The sequence below is a fragment of the Heteronotia binoei genome, chromosome 7 (assembly GCF_032191835.1).
Source record: "Heteronotia binoei isolate CCM8104 ecotype False Entrance Well chromosome 7, APGP_CSIRO_Hbin_v1, whole genome shotgun sequence".
Taxonomy (NCBI): Eukaryota; Metazoa; Chordata; class Lepidosauria; order Squamata; family Gekkonidae; genus Heteronotia; species Heteronotia binoei.
The window spans coordinates 118,825,501-118,845,698 of record NC_083229.1 but is presented as its reverse complement, the minus strand read 5'-3'; the positions used below and the strand labels follow the sequence as shown (position 1 = coordinate 118,845,698).

General features: G+C 45.9%; 1 protein-coding gene across 1 annotated transcript in view; it reads left to right on the top strand.

The window, feature by feature from the left end:
* RELCH (RAB11 binding and LisH domain, coiled-coil and HEAT repeat containing) overlaps nucleotides 1-12,489 on the top strand; it is a 79,284-nt gene extending 66,795 nt beyond the window's left edge. Inside the window, exons 28-29 of the mRNA XM_060244279.1 lie at nucleotides 7,971-8,041; nucleotides 11,930-12,489. Of these exons, the coding sequence (XP_060100262.1) occupies nucleotides 7,971-8,041; nucleotides 11,930-12,050 (192 nt within the window). The 3' untranslated portion in view covers nucleotides 12,051-12,489. The remainder of the gene's footprint in view (nucleotides 1-7,970; nucleotides 8,042-11,929) is intronic.
* Nucleotides 12,490-20,198: the final 7,709 nt, after the last annotated feature.

The following is a 20,198-nucleotide window of genomic DNA, read 5'->3' as shown; positions in this document are numbered from 1 at the left end:
GTGTTGAATAAGAGTCCGCCGCTCTTAACCACCCCTTCCAGCCAGACATCAACCGTGTCGGGTAAATCAAGAGAGATGCGCTTTCAGGGCCAAACCCATTCCGATGCCAGACGTCCCTTGAAACAGTTGGGCCTGGCATCTGCCAACCAACACAGGGAGGAGAAGGGTCCAAAGAAGAAGAATTGCAGATTTATACCCCGTCCTTCTATCTGAATCAGACTCAGAGCAGCTTACAATCTCCTATATCTTTTCCCCCCACAACAGACACCCTGTAAGGTGGGTGAGGCTGAGAGGGCTCTCACAGCAGCTGCCCTTTCAAGGACAGAATCTCAAGAGTGGCTCACAATCTCCTTTACCTTCCTCCCCCACAACAGACACCCTGTGAGGTGGGTGGGGCTGGAGAGGCCTCTCACAGCAGCTGCCCTTTCAAGGACAGAGTCTCAAGAGTGGCTCACAATCTCCTTTACCTTCCTCCCCCACAACAGACACCCTGTGAGGTGGGTGAGGCTGAGAGGGCTCTCACAGCAGCTGCCCTTTCAAGGACAATCTCTGCTAGAGCTATGGCTGACCCAAGGCCATTCCAGCAGCTGCAAGTGGAGGAGTGGGGAATCAAACCCGGTTCTCCCAGATAAGAGTCCACACACTTAACCACGACACCAAACTGGCTCTCATAAGGTGAAGAAGCGTAAGGTGGATTCAAGTCCGCAGCGTGACTCCACTCAACATACAAAGTCTGCCTCCCACAGACATCCTGTACCAGAGCCGACGCATCTCCAAACGCTAACATCTCACCAACTGCTTCATCTCTGACGGTTGACTGAGCCCTCTAGTACCAAGGTCACTCCTGACTCAACTCATTCAGTTTTCCAGATTGGACCAGGAGGAGCTGGACCTCACCCAGCAGTCTTCACAGTCTTGCTCTCAATCTCAATCTCAATGCGAGGACAGCCTCCCTCCCAACCTGACACACACAGTTCTATCTCAGCAGCATCCACGTGGGAGACAAACACCATCCCTTTGGGGATGGCGTCCTGTATCCTAGGATGCATCAACACCTCTGCGTGTTTCCACCTCTTCCTCTCATCACCAGAGCAGTGAACAGAATTATTTGGGAAAGACCGACCTTCTTCCTAAATCGCCACGCGGTGGCCGTGTCAACACTGGTTCCCAGTAATCTCCCATCTATCACAAGGAACCTTTCACCTCCAGCGGCGGATCTTCTTGGCCACAGAGGTCAAGTTCTCCGTCACCAATGGCAAGGAGGGGACAGTTTCCAGGATTTTGAGGGCAGTAGCCAAACTTTTCATCACTCGCGTTATTTTGGAAAGCAAAGGCTATCGCAAAGAGCCGAAAATCCTGTGTGAGCGCAGACGCCCTTTTTGTACAAGATGAACAGCTTAAATGCAAGTAGGAGCAACGGTGCCCACGACACAAATCGGAGTCTTTTTATTGTTACCTCTTAAAAAGAATAAAGACGCTTCATTAAATCGCAGAGCGGAGGAAGCGTTTGTTGATGCCAAAGGGGAAAAACACATTCAACAAATACGTTTCACTGTTACGGTGCGTTTACATAATTCCTACGTTCAAACGATGCTTCTCTGCACATGTGCCATTGCTGCTACATCCAGTGGTGGATTGGGTCTAAAAATATTGGTTTCCCAGAGACAAGGTGGGCCCACCCACAACTATAAGGCTAGCATTTATTTTTAATAAGAAATAAATTTTCAAAAAAAACCCACATACGGTACAATTTAAACTTTTGCGAAATAAATCATAGGCTGTGATTCAGCCTCCCAGTTTTTTTAAAATAAATTTTATTACTAAATTGTTTTTTAAAAAAATACTATTTACAGATAACAACAAGGATAGTGAAAAATCAACAAAAACAACACATATTTAAAACAATAATCTATCCTATAACACCAAATTCACAGCTAAACTTTCATCCTTCTGTCAAATCCGTTTCTTCCAAGCAAATCCATCTCATATAGTTTTCTCGGGGAATGAGGGATTTACATAATCAAACCTATTTCCATCGCCTCTCAATGTGAATATTCTAAACATTTAAAAATACAAAAAATCTCTTAACTTTCGTTTTCTGGCAGGATATCTCTTTCAGTCAGATAAGTATCAGATACCAAAATCTAAGAATTTCTGATGTTACTTGTATAATCCCCTTCTTGCTTAGCTGTTATTTTATATATTACAAATAATACCACAATTTTTGATACCACAAGTCCCTATCTGGTAGATGTTCTGAAGTCCAATGTGAGGCTAGCACTAGTCGAGCAATGGCGATCAGTAAAGAAATTCTTTCTTTCTTATCCTTTGGGATCTCTTTATAAGATTTTTAAAATTACTTCAGACTTCAGTGGTACTTTCACTTGAGTAATCTTTTCAATTTCCTTTATTATCATAGTCCAGTAGGCTTGGATCTTTGGACATGTCCACCAGAAATAATGTGGCTTTTTGACTGCAGTTAACATTCAAGTAAGACAAGGTGGAGATGTCCCCACTTGCACTAAAGGTCTGGGGAGGGGAATCCTCTTAAGACACGTCAGTTGCCTCAACTCAAGGGACTGTACATATACAAAACTCACTAAAGGTGCTACTAACACACAAGGCTCCAGAATAAACAGCAGAAAGCCCTCCAGCAGAACATAAGAAAAGTCATGTTGGATCAGGCCAGTGGCCCATCCAGTCCAACACTCTGTGTCACACAGTGGCCAAAAAAACCCAAGTGCTATCAGGAGGTCCACCACTGGGGCCAGGACACCAGAAACCCTCCCACTGTGCCCCCCAAGCACCCAGAATACAGAGCATCACTGCCCCAGATAGAGAGCTCCAACGATAAGCTGTGGCCAATAGCCACTGATGGACCTCTGCTCCAGATGCTTATCCAGTCCCCCCTTGAAGCTGGCTACGCTTGCAGCCGCCGCCACCTCCTGTGGCAGTGAATTCCACATGTTAATCACCCTTTGGGTGAAGAAGTACTTCCTTTTATTCGTTCTAACCAAAATGCTCAGCAATTTCATCCGCCCAGATCACTTGTGGAGTGGGTGGTCCAGCCAGATTAAGAGTATGGAAAGTTATCCTGCTGAGATGAGCATGATGTGAAGTCCCGTAGGTATTTTTCATGGGTCATTTCTCCTGTACTTATCAGGAAGGGGAAAGCAGACACACACCAAGAGGGGAAAATTGCCCTGGACAAGGGGCTGCCCCACATCCCAGTCTGGCCACACCCCGCAAAAGAGGGGAAAAGAAGAAGAAAAAGCCAGCCAGCCTCACAGTTTGCATAGCTTGACTGGGCACTTCCCACTGCTCTGCCAAGCTTATGTATGCCCATCAGCAGGGCTTTTTATGAGCAGGAACGCAGTTCCAGCTGGCTTGGTGCCAGGGGGTGTGGCCTAACATGCAAATGAGTTCCTGTTAAGCCTTTTCTACAAAAACCCTATGTTAAACAATAGCGACATCAGGGGGTGTGGCCTAATATGCAAATAGGTTCCTGCTGGGCATTTTCTACAACAAAAGCCCTGCCCGTCAGTATGCTAAACCAGGCTCTGCTAGGCTAGGCACATCTGCCTGCAACTTGTCTGAGCTAGGGCTTTGCCTTCTCCGGGCTGGACACCTGGCTACATGCTGCCTGCTTGGGCCATGTACTGCTTGCCTCCTTCCCCAGTCCTCCTCTGGGCTGGATCAGCACGAGAACTCTGCGCTCTATCTTGAGGCTAGTAGCTCTAATGAAGATGCTCTGTCCCAAGGGTAGCAAGGTGCCCTGCATTAACAAATGCAGTGGTCACAAGAAGGGTAAAGAAAAAGAAAAGGTTTGCTAGACTAGCTGATCTCCTGGCCAGTGGTCCCTCTAAGCTGCAGAGACTTGTGAGCAAAAATTCAACTTGGGGAGCCCCTGGCATTAAAGTTATGAGCTGCTGCATCAATGAGTGTGCTCTGGGGTCCTCCTTCCTGAGCGAAGACAAAAATGTGTGAGCCGGAAGCTAAAAATCTGTGAGCTAGCTCATGCTCACTCAGCTGAGAGGGAACACTGCTCCTGGCAGAACTTTTTGTTTCATGTCTGTGTGTGTGTGGTTTTTTTTTTGGGGGGGGGGGGGGACAGGCCATTGGCCCACCTGGAAGTTCCCCAGTAGCTATAATGGCCAAGCTACCTCTGAGGGCAAGGAAACTTGAAGGCAGAAGGGAGAGCAGGGGCGGCCAAACTTGCATAGTGTAAGAGCCACATAGAATAAATGTCAGGTGTTTGAGAGCCGCAAGACATGAACGTCAGATGTTTGAGAGCCACAAGACATGAATGTCAGATGAGGAAGGAAGGAAAATAAATGGGGAGGGAGGGAGATGTAGAAAGTTAACAACTTCAGATGCATTCTCTAAGCCATCAGCTGGCTTGGCTTGGAGAAGTGATTTAAAGAGAAAAATGCCTTTTCCACAGGGTGGTGGGGCCTTCGAGAGCCACACAATACATGTGACAGAGCCACATGTGGCTCCCGAGCCACAGTTTGGCTACCCCTGCTACAGAGGAAAGGGAAAATGCAAAAGAGAAATACAGAGGTATCCTCAAAAAATGATTCTATTAAAAAAATTCATTAAAATAGTAATGCAAAATAAATTTTAGTTGCATTGCAGTAATAATATTGGGACTTCTATTATATTTTCAAGGTCATTAACATTTTTAACATATTGTCTAATCTAAGCCGACACCCTAGCCAGTCCGCCACTGACTACATCTTCTGGTGGCAAAAAGGGTAGTTAAACTTGCCAGCCAGCCACAAACAGTAGCCGGCAGTCAGGAAAAGAAAACTATGCAGCCGTGATGGAATTGCCCAGGTCACAATAAAGTTGAAGGACCTAAGTTATGTGGCACTCTTCAGTCCTTTCAGGAGCTGAAGGGTTTGGTATCTGAACCATGAATGATTTTTTTTTTTTTTTATCTGCACAGAAACCGGTTTCTTGATGTCGGTAATTACTTGAGTAAAGATGGCTTGCCGCATTGCTCATTTAGACAACTTCTCCTTATTTGCCCGGTCAGGCATGTGGGCAGCTGGGAGATAACATTTCAGTCAGTGACAACTACCTGCTTGTTAGTAGGGGGAAGTTGGCGGACAGCTGCTGAAGCTACTGGAAATAAGAGAAGCTTGTTGGTGGATTCTGAAAGCATTAGCCATTTGAGGTTTTTTTCCTGCAAAACACCTAACATTGATCCGGAAAGACCATCCCTCTGCTATCAACGGAGTGACATTAGAGCAAAAAGTATCAGGTGACAGAGTGCAGTGTTGCCAACCTCCGGGTGGGATAAAGACAGCACAACTGAAGTTATAGTGACCGAATAACTAAGGATGTATTGAGCCTTGAGCCTTTGGGAGTTTAGTGCCATTACTGGAGACTTTCTGTCCCATTTGTCCATTGGGAACTCTGTGTGCAGTCTTTGGACGCACTGAAAAAGAATCCTGTGGGTTTTGCAGTTTTTTGCAGCTTGTTGATGCATCAGAAACACTTTGATCTTCTTTCTGAGCTTTTGCCTTTGGTTGAGAGATGTGACTGGAGCCCCCTTTGCTAGAAGAGGATTTGAAGCAGGAATAATCAAGTCGACTTCCCGTTCACTGGGACTCCTTTGATGGAACTGTGAAACTTTGGGGGAATCGTTATTGCTATTTAGTCTTCTGTTGAACGTTTCTGTAAGATTTGTTTCCATGCGTTCTTAGGTATTCAGTCGCTATAACTCGGTTGTGCTGTCTTTAGCCTGCAAGTGACCTCTCTCCCTTTACCAACCTCCAGGTAGAGGCTGAAGTTTTTCTGGAATTACAGTTCCTCTCCAGGCTGCAGAGACCAGTCCCTGTGGTGGGAGGGGCAGCTTAAGAAGGACGGTGAGGCATAACATCCCGCTGAGCTCCTTCCCCAGATCCCACCCCCAAATCTCTAGGGATTTCCCAAGGCGGAGTTGGCAACCTACAGAGTAGCAAATTTCTGTCTTAGGTGGTGTCCTGCTGGCTTGATGAATATGTCCCATTTTTATACTTGTATATTTAGAACTAGAAAAGAGAGCCATCATACTTCTTTTTAAAAGATGAATAATTTCAGGAGGCGCTGGCGTCTTGCTAGTTTGCTCAGCAAATTTAGTCCTCTGAAGAAGAACAAGAAAAACCTTGTTGTGTGTGTCGCATGCTTTATTCCACTGAAATTGTAAGATAGGGGCCAGCCTGTCTGAGGGACTCACCATTTGTAAAGAGACAGCGAAGGGGAACCATGAGTAATTCATTGTACTCCTCCATACTGAGTCATGTGAACCCCATTTTCCAGGAGATCTGTGGGTTCTACTTAAGAGCAGAAAGATTCAGTAACACTTCCCATTTTCCTGCTGGTTTGGTAAATGTGAAGCAACTATGAATGAAGCATCTGGATTCTGTAACAAATATTCTCAACTTCTGCATATATTTCTAGCACTCTAATGAAATGCACAGGCTGTGGTTGAATCTGTTTGTGTGAGGCGTCATAGGTAGAGTTTCCTGGCCTGACAACCAGCACGAGACCTGGGGCGGGGGGCGGGAGCGGTATATGAGAAGTGGCCGTCAGCAACACCATGACATCACACCTTTCTAGGAATCAGTGGCAACTCTGTGGTGAAACCATAGAGTTGCCACTAATTCCTAGAGAGGAATGGTGTCAGTTCTGAATTCTTCACAGAAGTGACATTACACTGTAGGTCTGGCAGCTTTGTTTTATTTTTTTCTCCTGCTACTGCTCTGAGCTGTGGGAGGAAACGGTTAGCTGGAGACGGGATCCACTCCCCCCATCAGGCAACCCTAATCATAGACCAAAACCCAAACCCTTGCTAGCCACCACCCACAGAGGATTTTTCCCTCCTGTCACAATTTCAATTTCCCATCTACCCCACTGCACCAAAGTTCACTGCAGGAAATTTAAAAGAATATAACCTAGGTTTGAAGGGATAGAATCTGTTCCATTGTATTAAACCCCACCCAAGCTTGGGCCAATCACAAGTAAAAACGGACAGGCACAACACACTTTCTTTTTTTAAAATGAAGTAGAACAAAGAGTATTCAGGAGGACACACAACTTGAAAAAAAAATTAACACTTGTGTTAAACTAACCCTCAGAATCGACCTCTGTCTACTCCACCTCACTGGGAGCTCCTACCCAGCCCCCCCAGCCCCGTGCATTTCCTGTTAGTGGATTCAGAGCACTGCTCTGATTGGCTGTTGCTGTGTTCCGTCTGATTCAGCCATTTTGGTCTGGAGCAAGAGGACCAAGTTTGAGTCCAGTGGCCCTTTTAAGACCAATATAATTATGCTTTTGTATGTGAGCATGCTTCGTCTGTCTGCTTCTGTGAGGGGAACCTGCCTTTAGTTGGTTAACGTTCTGAAAATCTTGTTCTGCATTCCAACAACCCGGTGAAATGCAGTGAAATGACAAGTAGCTCTTTCTTATCAGATTCCTGATTCTGTGCTCCACTCTTCACTTTTGGTATGTGAAACATCCCAAGATGAAATGTACAGCCTAGAAGTGTTTATGAAGGTTTGCCCCTGTTGAGCAGTCTGCCCCGGACTTCACCCACTAATTCTGCAGCAAGCAGCTCAGTCTTCTTCAGCCAGTAGCTAACAGAAGTCCTGAGCCAGGATAAATCAGTATCTATCACAGTTCTTTGGCTTGGTAGATGAGGCCTCCTTTAGAGGGGGTTGATTTTTGTCTCTGTTACACCTTACACTTGGCGGGGGGAAAAATCAGAACACTTAACAGTAGTAATAATGTCTCCGAAGCCAAAGGACAGTATGCCAGTACGTTTTTATTTATTAATTGAATCGTGATAGCTGGACTTCTGCAGCTGCTAATGTTGCAAGTTTTCAGTGGCTGCGGAAAATGGGATTTCATATTTTGTGTTGTTTCATACATTAAAAATGTTTGATCTTTGAACTGAAACGTAGCGCTTTCCTGTGTCCTAGGTTATTTTAAGCTCCATGATAAAGGAGTGTGAACAAAAAGTGGAAAACCGGGGCATCCAGGAACCGCAAGGGTAAGGCATTTTGTTTTTCAGAAAGAGTTGGTGTCTTTCTCTCCGCGGCGCTGGCAGCAAAATACTATTTGGAGTTAAAACATCCTCCAGATTTTCCGCCTCTGATTTTTCACAAAGTCATGTTGTCTGTTTGTTGACCAAGTGTTAGGAAGATTTTTTTCAGAGGGGGAAGAGGGTAGCAAAACATGACTATTTCCCAGGCTTTGGAGCAGTAGTACCTTCAGAGAAGCAGTGGTTCATAGGGCTCTGCCTGTCGTGCTTCTGAAAGAGGAGGGAGTACAATCTCTGGTCATCCAAAGGACGTGGCAGCGTACGACAACCACAAGGGAACTGCGAGGGAGGCGGCCATTTTGCTTTGATGCTGGCGACGTGATTAGAAATAAGCTGGTTTCAAAACATGTTATAGTCAGATGGGCAAGAAATTAGAAGGCTGTTGTGGAGCATAAGTATGAATGAAAGTCTGAACCAAAAAAGAACCCTAGGACATTGTCTGGAGAACGTAAGAGAAGGCATGTTGGATCAGGCCAACTGCCCATCCAGTCCAACACTCTGTGTCACACAGTGGCCAAAAAAACCCAAGTGCCATCAGGAGGTCCACCAGTGGAGCCAGGACACTAGAAGCCCTCCCACTGTGCCCCCCCCAAAGCACCAAGAATACAGAGCATCACTACCCCAGACAGAGAGTTCCAACAATAAGCTGTGGCTAATAGCCACTGATGGACCTCTGCTCCATATGTTTATCCAATCCCCTCTTGAAGCTGGGCATGCTTGCAGCCACCACCACCTCCTGTGGCAGTGAATTCCATGTGTTAAAGCATTTCCTTTTATCAGCTCTAACCCGATTGCTCAGCAATTTCTTTGAGTGTCCACGAGTTTTTGTATTGTGAAAAAGGGAGAAAAATCCTTCTTTCTCTACCTTCTCCATCCCATGCAGAATCTTGTATCTCTATCATGTCACCCCTCAGTTGACGTTTTTCCAAGCTAAAGAGCCCCAGGCGTTTTAACCTTTCTTCATAGGGATCATAGTGGAGTATCAGGTCTGGGTTAGGAAAGAGGAAGATCACATTAGACAGCTATTAACCACGGGAGCGTCAGGGTGCCAAGGGTGTGTTTCTTCCCTACAGAAATTGGGTTTTGCCTTAGCTTGTAGTTGTTGGAGTGTTAGGGGGAACAGGCTAAGTCCGGGAGGGGGGGTTGAATTCATTTGTTATGAGGGCCATATCTGACCTAAATGAGGCCTTGTCGGGCCGGGCCATGTGTATATCTATTTAAGATTAGATAGCAGAGATATAAACTTTTAAAGGACACAGACAAACACAACTGAAGATTCTTTAAAAAAAACTTTAAATATGCTTAAAACATTAGCACTTGTTGGTCTTAAAGGTACTTTGTATTTCTCCCAAGGGATCCAGAGAACTGAGCAAAAGAAGCTCTGGCTCTTTCCTTCCCTCCACAGGGAACCAGGAGAAGGAGCCTCAACCAGTGGAGAAAATGGAGGCTTTGCTCTGTACCTCCTATGCAACTGAGCAAGCCTTGCAAAGCAAGCTGAGATGCAGAAGGAAGGAAGCAGACAAGAGCCAGTTGCTTGGGGGCCTGATTCGGCCCCCAGGCTGCATGTTTGACACCCCTGGGCTAAGTCTTACTATCGTAGTCAAGGGCACTCAAGCCAGAATAATGCATTCTGAGCTCCTCTGCTAGAGCATTGACCAATCAGCAGGCTTCTTTCTGCAGCACTCTGACTAGATCAGGTCATCAGTAATGAGCTGCCATAAATGGTTAAAAGAATTTGTCACAGGGGTTTTTTTGTACATGCTCAACATCTGTCGTTGCAGTAAAATCGCGCAGGTCAAATTATCGCAGTTTAGAAAGGAGAGTTTGTCCTGGTTTGGTACAAAGCTATAGCTATTACTCTAGAGAGCCAGTTTGGTGTAGTGGTTAAGTTCACGGACTCTTATCTGGGAGAACCAGGTTTGATTCCCCACTCTTCCACTTGCACCTGCTAGCATGGCCTAGGGTCAGCCATAGCTCTGGCAGAGGTTGTCCTTGAAAGGGCAACTACTTTGAGAGACCTCTCAGCCCCACCTACCTCACAGGAGGTCTGTTATGGGGGAGGAAGATAAAGCAGATTGTGAGTCGCTCTGAGATTCAGAGTGGAGGGCGGGATATAAATCCAATATCATCATCATCTTCTTCCATCCTCTGCATGCATGCTCTGATTTTTGCAGCACACAGGGGTTATATTGTAAACAAACTTACAGAGGAGCATGAATGGGAATTGAGAGCACGATGGTCTTGAAACCATATAAGGCTTCCTGTCCTCCTGCCTGCAGAGTGTGTGTACGTACATCAGTGACTCATCTTTCAGCTAATTTTGTTTGAAGCTGCAGTGTTACTCAGAGCTGGTTGACCGCAGCTGCGGGTCTTGTGCACATGTATGTAGTGCACACTTTGCTTAGCGGGACGTGTTTCCAAGTAAATAGGGACGCGCACGAATGGCTCAAGAGCTAAAATTCAAGCCAGACCTATGCCAGTTTGGAGCTCAGGAACTGATGTTTGAGAAAGGTGCCTTCTCCAAACATTCAGTGGATTTTTGGCCCAATCGGTTCAGCTGTTCGGGGCCAGCCATTTAAATCTACCAGCTATTAGGTTTAAATGGCTGCTAACCATTTAACCCTTCGGTTTTGCTCCCTGCCACTTCAAGGGGGGGGGAGCAAAACCAAAGGGTTAAGTTAAACTCCTTCCCAGGCAATCCCCACCCCCTTTTTCCAGACTGCCACAGGCCGCGGCCGGGAGAAAAGGGAAAAGGAAGTCTTTTTCTGGGCAATCCCCCCCTTTTCTCCTGGCCCAGGCGAGCCCACGGCCAGGAGAAAAGATGGAAGGAAAGTTTTTTCTAGGGTGATCCCCACCTCCTTTCTCCCCGCCACTGTGAGTCACAGCGGAGAGAAAGGGGGAACCAAACTCGCTGGACCAGGGGTGGCCAAACTTGCTTAACATAAGAACCATATAGAATAAACATCAGATGTTGGAGGGAAGGAAGGAGAGGTGGAAAGAAAGCAACTTTAATTTTAAATGCATTTTCCAAGCTGTCAGCTGGCTTGACTTGGAGCAGTGATTTAAAGAGACAAATGCCTTCACTAAGCCAGTTGATGGGACTGAGGGGTGAGCTTTGAGAGCCACACAATATGTGTAAAAGAGCCACATGTGGCTCCCGAGCCGCAGTTTGGCCACTCCTGCGCGGAACCATTTCAGTTTGGATGGAGCCCATCTGGGTCACTTCAGGGTTCGGTTCATGGGCTGCCCCAAACCAAGTCACTGGTTCACGCCCATCCCTACAAGGAAACACGCATGGATAAGGCAATGCAGAAAAGAGCCTTCAGTAATTGTAGTTCTTCGCTTAACCTTCTCTTTTTTGGCTTCTCTTTTGCATGTCTTTGTTTCCCCATAGTTTTTTTTTAAGACCCTCCCCCCCCCAAATAAGGTCATAAATTCAAGTATGATCCTTCAACATTGAAGTAAGGTTGAGAATATTGTGGGGTTTATTGCTAATTAGGGCATTCCAGCCATCTCAGTGCTAGCATTCCAGTTGAAATTTTAGCTGCCTCTGGTAAAACAGGTCGCTGAAGCAATAAGCCTCACTGAGCTGGGTTCTAGTTTGGTCTCTATCGTTCTAACCTTCTAGTAACTTTTTGGTGTGACCTGAAGCTGCCTTGAACACAACTGAACCATTGGTCCATCCGGCCCGGTACAATTTACTTTTCCAGAGGCCTTGGGAAGCTGTTGCCAGCATAAGATCTTTCCCAGACCACCTTCCTGAGAACATCTCGCTGTAGATTCCGGGGTTATTTTATTCATTCATTCATTCATTCATACATTTCCCCTTCCTCCTAGCTCCATGTCGATTGCATCAAGCCTCGTGAGCGAAGACACAAAGACCAAGTTTCTAAACAAAATGGGCCAGCTGACCACGTCCGGTGCCATGCTGGCGAACGTATTCCAGAGGAAGAAGTAAATTGGAGAAGGAAGTCCTTGTAAAACACGTGAGAGACCTCATTGAGACTGGTTCCTCGTACTTGAAGTACTTGCCTTTTTATTTCCCCCGTCTCCTGTTCCCATAGTATAATTTGACTCTGACCTACAAAGATATTTGCACTGCTCTTGAATACTGCTGTGTATCTGTTAACTTTTGGTTAAATGTGGTTGATTATAAAAACTAAATTAAGTCTGTATTCGGTCCCTGTCCTGTGTTCTTGTCTTTCCGGCATAATTTTTATATATATATTATATATATATATATTATATATATAGTGAAGATTTTTTTATTTCCTGATGGATTCTCGGCTGATATCTGTATTATAAATGAAGCTATTATGATGGTACTTAAAATAATGTAAATTTGAAGTTGCTGTCACGAAGTAATAAAAGTGGAGATTACTTATGTATTTAAGTTACGAGAGAGTAATGCAGAATTTTTTACCGTTTCTGGAACGAAAGGCAAGAGTCACCAGCGTTAGTCTGATTCCAAGATTTGTGTTTGGCGGGGGGGGGGGGCGGGGGGAGGGATTGTAAGTATATTTGTACATTTTTGAATCCCAAGATGGGAGAAAACAATGTAAAACATTACTACTTGCACTACACATCTTTACGGAAGACCAGACAATCACAAAAATGATGGATATACCAGATGTTACGGATGTGCTGTCTCACATGTATCTGAGTTCTGCATGTATGCTAATCAGCGTGGCATTTAGCCTTCCTGATGGAAAGTACATTCCAATAAGCATAGGCAGGGCTTGTTTTGTACAAAAAAAGCCTAGCAGGGACTGATTTGCATATTAGGCCACAGCCCCTGATGCCAGGCCAGCCGGAACTGCATTCCTGTGCGTTCCTGCTCAAAAAAAAAAAAAAGAGCCCTGAGCATAAAGTAGGGACCGATGTTTCCTCTAAGGTGCAGAATCTTGCAAGCAAAAATTCTGCTTTATGGGCTACTGGTATTAAAGTTGTGAGCTACTGCATAAATTAGTGTGCTCTGGAGCTATTTTTCTTGAGCTAAGGCCAAAATGTGTGAGCTGGAGGCTAAAAATCTGCGAGCGCGAGCTAGCTCAGCTTAGAGGCAACACTAGTAGGGACACGCAGTAACATCTTAAAATGCAGTCCTAAACCAGGTTTGCTTGGAACAAAGCCCCACCAGCTTCAATGGGACTTATAGGTAAGGATAATACTGCTGCCTTAGTTCTGATTTTAAGATACGGCGGTGCCGCACAGAATCCATGCAGAACAGCACACATTGCCAGAGCCACATTCGAAAGACAAGGCTCTTAAGGAAACCATATTTGCAACACTATCCACCTTGGCCAGAGGCCGCAGGTGTGCAAACACAGTGGGTATCTGGGCCGTCACATGGGGTAAGCACCTCTTTACATAAGGTTTTTGCCCTTGGTCAGCCTCCCTTTTAGATCAGGCCTCGATCCTACAGGGCTTCATAGGGATTGCGGTGCAGGAGCTGAATGAGTGTGTGGTGTTGACCCTCGCTGCGCAGTACCATAGCGATCAAAAGCAATAATTTGTTTAGCTCTCAGTGCAGCTTCAGTTCGAGTAATGAAATGATTAATGCTGTATCACCTATTCCTTAAAATAAAAAAAGTCTCCCCAGTGTTCTCATGTTTGTTTGGAAAATAAATGGCACAGACACTACTAACGAACAAAGTTGGGAGTCCGGTAGGGTAGCACTTTTGTTCTCTTGCTTCAGACGAGGGGTGGCCAGACTGTGGCTCAGGAGTCACATGGGGCTCTTTCACACATATTGTGTGGCTCTTGAAGCCCCCACCACCCCATTGGTTGGCTTGGAGAAGGCATTTGTCTCTTTAAATTATTTCTCCAAGCCAAACCAATAGGCAGATTGGAAAATGGATTTAAAGTTAAAGTTGCTTTCTTTCCACCTCTCTCCATCTATTTTCCTCTCTCCCTCCCTTCCTTCTTTCCTTCTCCCTCCCTCCCTCCCTTCCTTCCTGTCTCGAGGTTCTCAGACATATGATGTTCATGTTTTGCGGCTCTTGAATGTCTGCTGTTTATTCTATGTGGCTCTTACATGCTTTGTCCACGCATGCAACTTCACGAAAAACAAAGTTTTGCGGCATTTTTGGTTGTGTGCCTCAGCAGCTTTTGATAGATTCTTTCTGGCACAGCCACCTTCTTCTTTTCTTTTTGCTTGTGAAACATGTTCACATGCTTTGTCCACGCATGCAACTTCACGAAAAAAACCGGCACAGAAACGAACATTCCGTTCAAGTATCTTTCAGTATTATGTAAACATCAGTGGAGGGAGACAAAAGGAGACAAAAGGCCTAGGGTGCTCTGGATGACAGTTCTGTATCCCAAATGTGACTTTAAAAAAAAAATGTTGATATTTGTCATGAGTGAGCAAAGGTAATGCCTCAATTCAAAGAGACAAACGGGTCTCACTCTTTAGGGGGCGTGGTGTCAAATCAAACCGGGGCGTTAACCCTAACCTGGCTATACTTCTGGGAGCTCTGTAGATGATGGGCAGTGGAAATGGAGAACAGCCAGTGGAACAGCCAGAGAGCCAGTTTGGTGTAGTGGTTAAGTGTAGTGGTTAAGTGCGTGGACTCTTACCTGGGAGAACCGGGTTTGATTCCACACTCCTCTACTTGCACCTGCCGGAATGGCCTTAGGTCAGCAATAGTTCTGGCAGAGGTTGTCCTTGAAAGGGCAGCTTCTGTGAGAGTCCTCTCGGCCCCACCCACCTCACAGGGTGTCTATTGTGGGGGAGGAAGAGAAAGATTGTGAGCCGCTCTAAGATTCGGAGTGGAGGGCGGGGTATAAATCCAATATCATCATCATCAAAAAAGGTTGAGACCAACACAGGTAATTTAGATACCAGTGCACACTTACGGGCAACGGAATCAAACTGGGTAGCCTATTTAGGTCTCCTGCACAAGGCTGTGGATTATGCATTACTGTGACCATTGTGGGTTGGATCGTATTAGTTTTTCCATTACACTAGACATGCCATCATCCAATTGGGACTTGGGGATCCCCTGGAATCACAGCTCATCACCAGATAAGCATATGGAGCAGAGGTCCATCAGTGGCTATTACCACAGCTTATTGTTGGAACTCTCTGTCTGGGGCAGTGATGCTCTGTATTCTTGGTGCTTGTGGGGGGGGGGGCACAGTGGGTGGGCTTCTAGCCCCACTGGTGGACCTCCTGATGGCACCTGGTTTTTTTGGCCACTGTGTGACAGAGTGTTGGACTGGATGGGCCATTGGCCTGAACCAACATGGCTTCTCTTATGTTCTTATGACTCCCGAGATCAGTTCCCCTTGTAGAAAATGGCTGCTTTGGATTGTGCACTCTGTGGTATACCCCACTGAGGGAGGTCCCTGTCCTCCCCAGGCTCCATCACCAAATTTCCAGGAGTTTCCCAACCTGGATCTAGCAACACTACTTCCTCCATCCGATGGCTACCATGGCTTTTGGGCTACATGGATCCTGTGTTTCCTGCAGCGGCCTTTTGTGGGAATCGTCTGAAAGGATTTCTCTTTATTGTGTATCAGTAGGGGAAGCTGGTAGAATCCAGCCTCATATCTGTATTGTTATACAAACATCAATTTTTGTTCAAGGCAACAAATGGGTCCGTCCCGTGCTATCTTTAGCCACTTGCTCTAACTGCGTTGCCAATGTATTTCTTAGCAAGCTGATTATGAAACGCTGGAGGGCATTCCTCAGGAACTGGAAGTAGCGAAGTCTCTTGTCCTTTCTTTAGTTTAAAATGTTTTGCATACCTGATTTGTACATTCAATTTACAACTTCTAAGTGATCCCTTTTTTATTTTATTTTTTGCTGATCAGTTGACGCTCAATCCAGTGCCTCTCTCCTTGCGCAGCCCAGCCCAGCTCCTTAAACAGATGGTTATTTCAGTACCTTTAAACATTTTCTCAACACGCCCTTGGAGCTCTTTGTGGGCGGGACCTGCTGGCCCAATCCTATCAAGTGGAGTTTTTCACAAAGACCCCATGCAACTCCAGAGCTGCTCTCACTGTTTCAGAGAGAGGGTCTGTAGCAGAACAACTGGGTTCAAGTCCGGGAGAGCCAGTTTGGTGTGGTGGTTAAGTGCGCGGACTCTTATCTGTGAGAATTGGGTTTGATTCCCCACTCCTCCACTTGCACCTGCTGGCATGGCCTTGGGTCAGCCATAGCTCTGGCAGAGGTTGTCCTTGAAAGGGCAGCTTCTGGGAGAGCTCTCTCAGCCCCACCCACCTCACAGGGAGTCTGTTTTGGGGGAGGAAGGTAAAGGAGATTGTGAGCCACTCCGAGTGGAGGGTGGGATATAAATCCAATGTCATCTTCTTCAGGAGCACCTTAGACACTAATAAGAGTTTCAGGGTATAAACCACGGGTGGCCAAACTGTGGCTCAGGAGCCACATGTAGCTCTTTTACACACATTGTGTGACTCTTGAAGCCCCTACTGCCCTGACAGCTGACTTGGAGAAGGCATTTCTCTCTTCAAATCACTTTTCCAAGCCAAGCCAGTGGATGGCTTGGAGAGTGCATTTAAATTTAAAGTTGCTTTCCTCCCCCCCTCCCCATCCATCTTCCTCCCTCCCTCCCTCCCTTCCACATTCATGTCTTGCAGCTCTCAAACATCTGACGTTTATTCTGTGTGGCTCTTACATTAAGCAAGTTTGGCCACCCCTGGTATAAGCTTTTGAGATGCAAAGCTCCCTTTGTCAGACACCAATAGATTAGAAAAAGTAGAATATCACTGTGTTAAACTTGGTTTTTTTGTGGTTCTTGGCATTTTCTTTAGAACTATTCTCGACTTTCCTCAAACCAAGAACATTGCCATGCACTGATTGTTCAAATAATGCTTCAAAACACACAGCATGGGTGTGCCATACCAGCAGCTATTTGCTTAGGTGGTTGTTTCTCTCCCGTAGAAAGAAAAATTCTATTGTGCATGAGAGGGAATAGATGCAACTCTTTCACACCTGCATTTATAGTGCCATTGTTAACATTAATCTGTTATAGATACAGGAAGGCTGTCCGCCTTTCTCTGATCTAAGATAACAAAGGCGGACTTAGAACACCTCCAAGACCAGCAAAGAAGACGACGACTGCAGATTTATACTGCATCCTTCTCTCTGAATCAGAGACTCAGAGCGGCTTACAATCTCCTATATCTTCTCCCCCCACAACAGACACCCTGGGAGGTGGGTGGGGCTGAGAGGGCTCTCACAGCAGCTGCCCTTTCAAGGACAACCTCTGCCAGAGCTATGGCTGACCCAAGGCCATGCTAGCAGGTGCAAGTGGAGGAGTGGGGAATCAAACCCGGTTCTCCCAGATAAGAGTCTGCCCTTTCAAGGACAACCTCTGCCAGAGCTATGGCTAACCCAAGGCCATTCCAGCAGCTGCAAGTGGAGGAGTGAGGAATCAAACCCGGTTCTTCCTGATAAGAGTCTGCACACTTAACCACTACACCAAACTGGCTCTCAATTTCAATTCTGGGTATAAGCAAGAACTGAGAGATGTAGCATGTGGAGATGAACACTTCTTCAGATACGTTGAAACAGATTTCCTCAAATGTTACATATAGGTAAGGGAGTTAGTTGTCAGGAAGAGCTAATAAGAGTCAAGCTGCATAAGTACAGCTAAAATTGAATAATGCAGTTGGTATGGTCTGTGAATAACAGCAGATTAGCATATAAATAATACAAGAGTTAACAACAGATGTGAGAACTAAGTTTGAGTCCAGCAGCACCTTTAAGACCAACAAAGTTTAATTCTGAGTATAAGTGAAAAATGATTGACTTAGCATGTGTAGTGAGATAAGAACCCAATATCTCTATTAAGCCCTGGGGGTTCCATTTTCCTGAGTGTTGTAATAGCTTGTAATTCAATAACCTTCTACTCTAGTCTGTTTCTGACATTGCTTCGCAGTAAAACCGCTACTTTGAAGTCCCCGCATCAAGCACTGTGGGAGGTTGAAGTGTTCTACAGGTTTCTCAGTTTTGTGGATTCTTGATGTCATTCCGTTTATCCTTCCGTATAGTGTTTGACATGTTTGCCCTTTGAAGGGCATTGTTAAAGGGGAGGGAGTTAAGGTGTTAGTCCTATATTGCAGGTTGAGATTAAGGAGAGATCTGGAAAGCGTGAAGGCAGCTGCTGTTCTAATTAACTTGTGTATTTGCAGTTGTCACAAGAGACTCTCCATTCTGAACTGCAGCACCCAACATCATACTCTTGTGCGTTTTCTGTCTGATGCTTCTTGCTCTCTCATTATCCTCTTTCACAGTATGCACTGAAGACTTTTCTTACAGCAGGCTGGAATTCGACCACCTTTTCCGTTGAGGAAGGGATAGGTCCTGTTGGACCACCAAAAAAAAAATCTTGAGGCCTGCCTGGGCTGAAGCCAAGTGAGATGGGAGCTGTAGTAAAGAGACAGGATGAAAACGCTGGCTGGATTCAACCCCCTGAATATTGAAGTTCTGCCTTCCATATAGCAAAATAGGTAGGTTTCTATCTAGACAGATTCAGGCGTTGGTCTGAAGCAGGGGTGATCAAATTGTGCCTCGGGTTCCACATATGGCTCTTTCACACATACTGTGAGAGCCAGTTTGGTGTAGTGGTTAAGTGTGCGGACTCTTATCTGGGAGAACCGGGTTTGATTCCCCACTCCTCCACTTGTGGCTGCTGGAATGGCCTTGGGTTAGCCAGAGCTATCACAGGAGTTGTCCTTGAAAGGGCAGCTGCTGTGAGAGCCCTCTCCAGCCCCACTCACCTCACAGGGTGACTGTTGTGGGGAAAGGAGATATAAGAGATTATAAGCTGCTCTGAGTCTCTGATTCAGAGAGAAGGGCAGGGTATAAATCTGCAGTCTTCTTCTCTTGAAGCCCCCACCACCCTGTCATCTGGCTTGGAAAAGGCATTGGTCTCTTTAAATCACTTCTCCAAGCCAGCCAGAGAATGCATTTAAAGTTAAAGTTGCTTTCTTTCCATCTCTCCCCCTTCCCCCCATCTATCTTCCTTCCTTCCTTCCTTCCTTCCTTCCTTCCTTCCTTCCTTCCTTCCTTCCTTCCTTCCTTCCTTCCTTCCTTCCTTCCTTCCTTCCTTCCTTCCTTCCTTCCTTCCTTCCTTCCTTCCATTTTGCGACTTGCAGACATCTGACATTCATGTCTTGTGGCTCTCGAACAACTCACTTTTATTCAGGGATCATTATGTAGAAAAACAGGTGGTGGATCTCATCCAGGGATTGTTATGCAGCTGCACCTCCTATTCAGTAGACAAGGTAGGTAGGTGGGGGAAGAGGAGGGGGAACCCTCAGAGAGGTTCAGAAGTTGCGCTCCTGTGAGCTCCTGCTGAATTCAAGGCCTGCTTTTATTCAGTGCGGCTCTTACATGAAGCAAGTTTGGCCACCCCTGGTCTGAAGGAACAGGACACAGCTTGAGTCCAGTGGCACCTTTAAGACCAACGAAGTTTCATTCTGGGGATAAGTTTTTGTCTGCATGTACACCTGTGCACACTTTGTTCTGCTCCTATCTAGTTAACGAGCTTTTTCTGATGGAAGGAACAGTTCAAACTCCAGGATGTTTGAGTGTGAATTGTATTTTCTGAGACCGTTCAACAGACTTGAAAGAAAGGTTACTTGCAAGTTAATGTTTAACAGATAAGCATTTCTTTTCAGCGGAAGGTTGCAGATTGTGTGTCCTAAGTGGTATGCTATCTGCTATTCACAGGAGTGACCGATTTCTTAACAGCAAATATTCTACCCGCCGGTAATATCCGATTGTGAATATTTCTTAAGCCTCCAAAGAGTGCTTTACATTTCACTTCACTGGCAAGGTTTCCACAGTCGTAGCAGGGACAAAATAACATTTAGTAGTGCTAACGGGCAATTTCCAGCCAGCAGTTCCAATCTTCTGCTTTTATGCTGACACCTGGGGAGGGTGGCAGGGCTGGATAAAACCCTGTGGAGGCCCCCAGGCCGTCAAAATTGGTGGGGGGGGCCCCTCGCAAATTATCTCAGAGTTGGAACTGCTGCTCCACCGCCTGCGGCCCCCGCTACAGCCTGCAGGCCCCTTCTCAAAAGCCGCTTTGACAAAGCTGCAAGCGAGAGGCAGAGAGAGGCAAATTTGGCA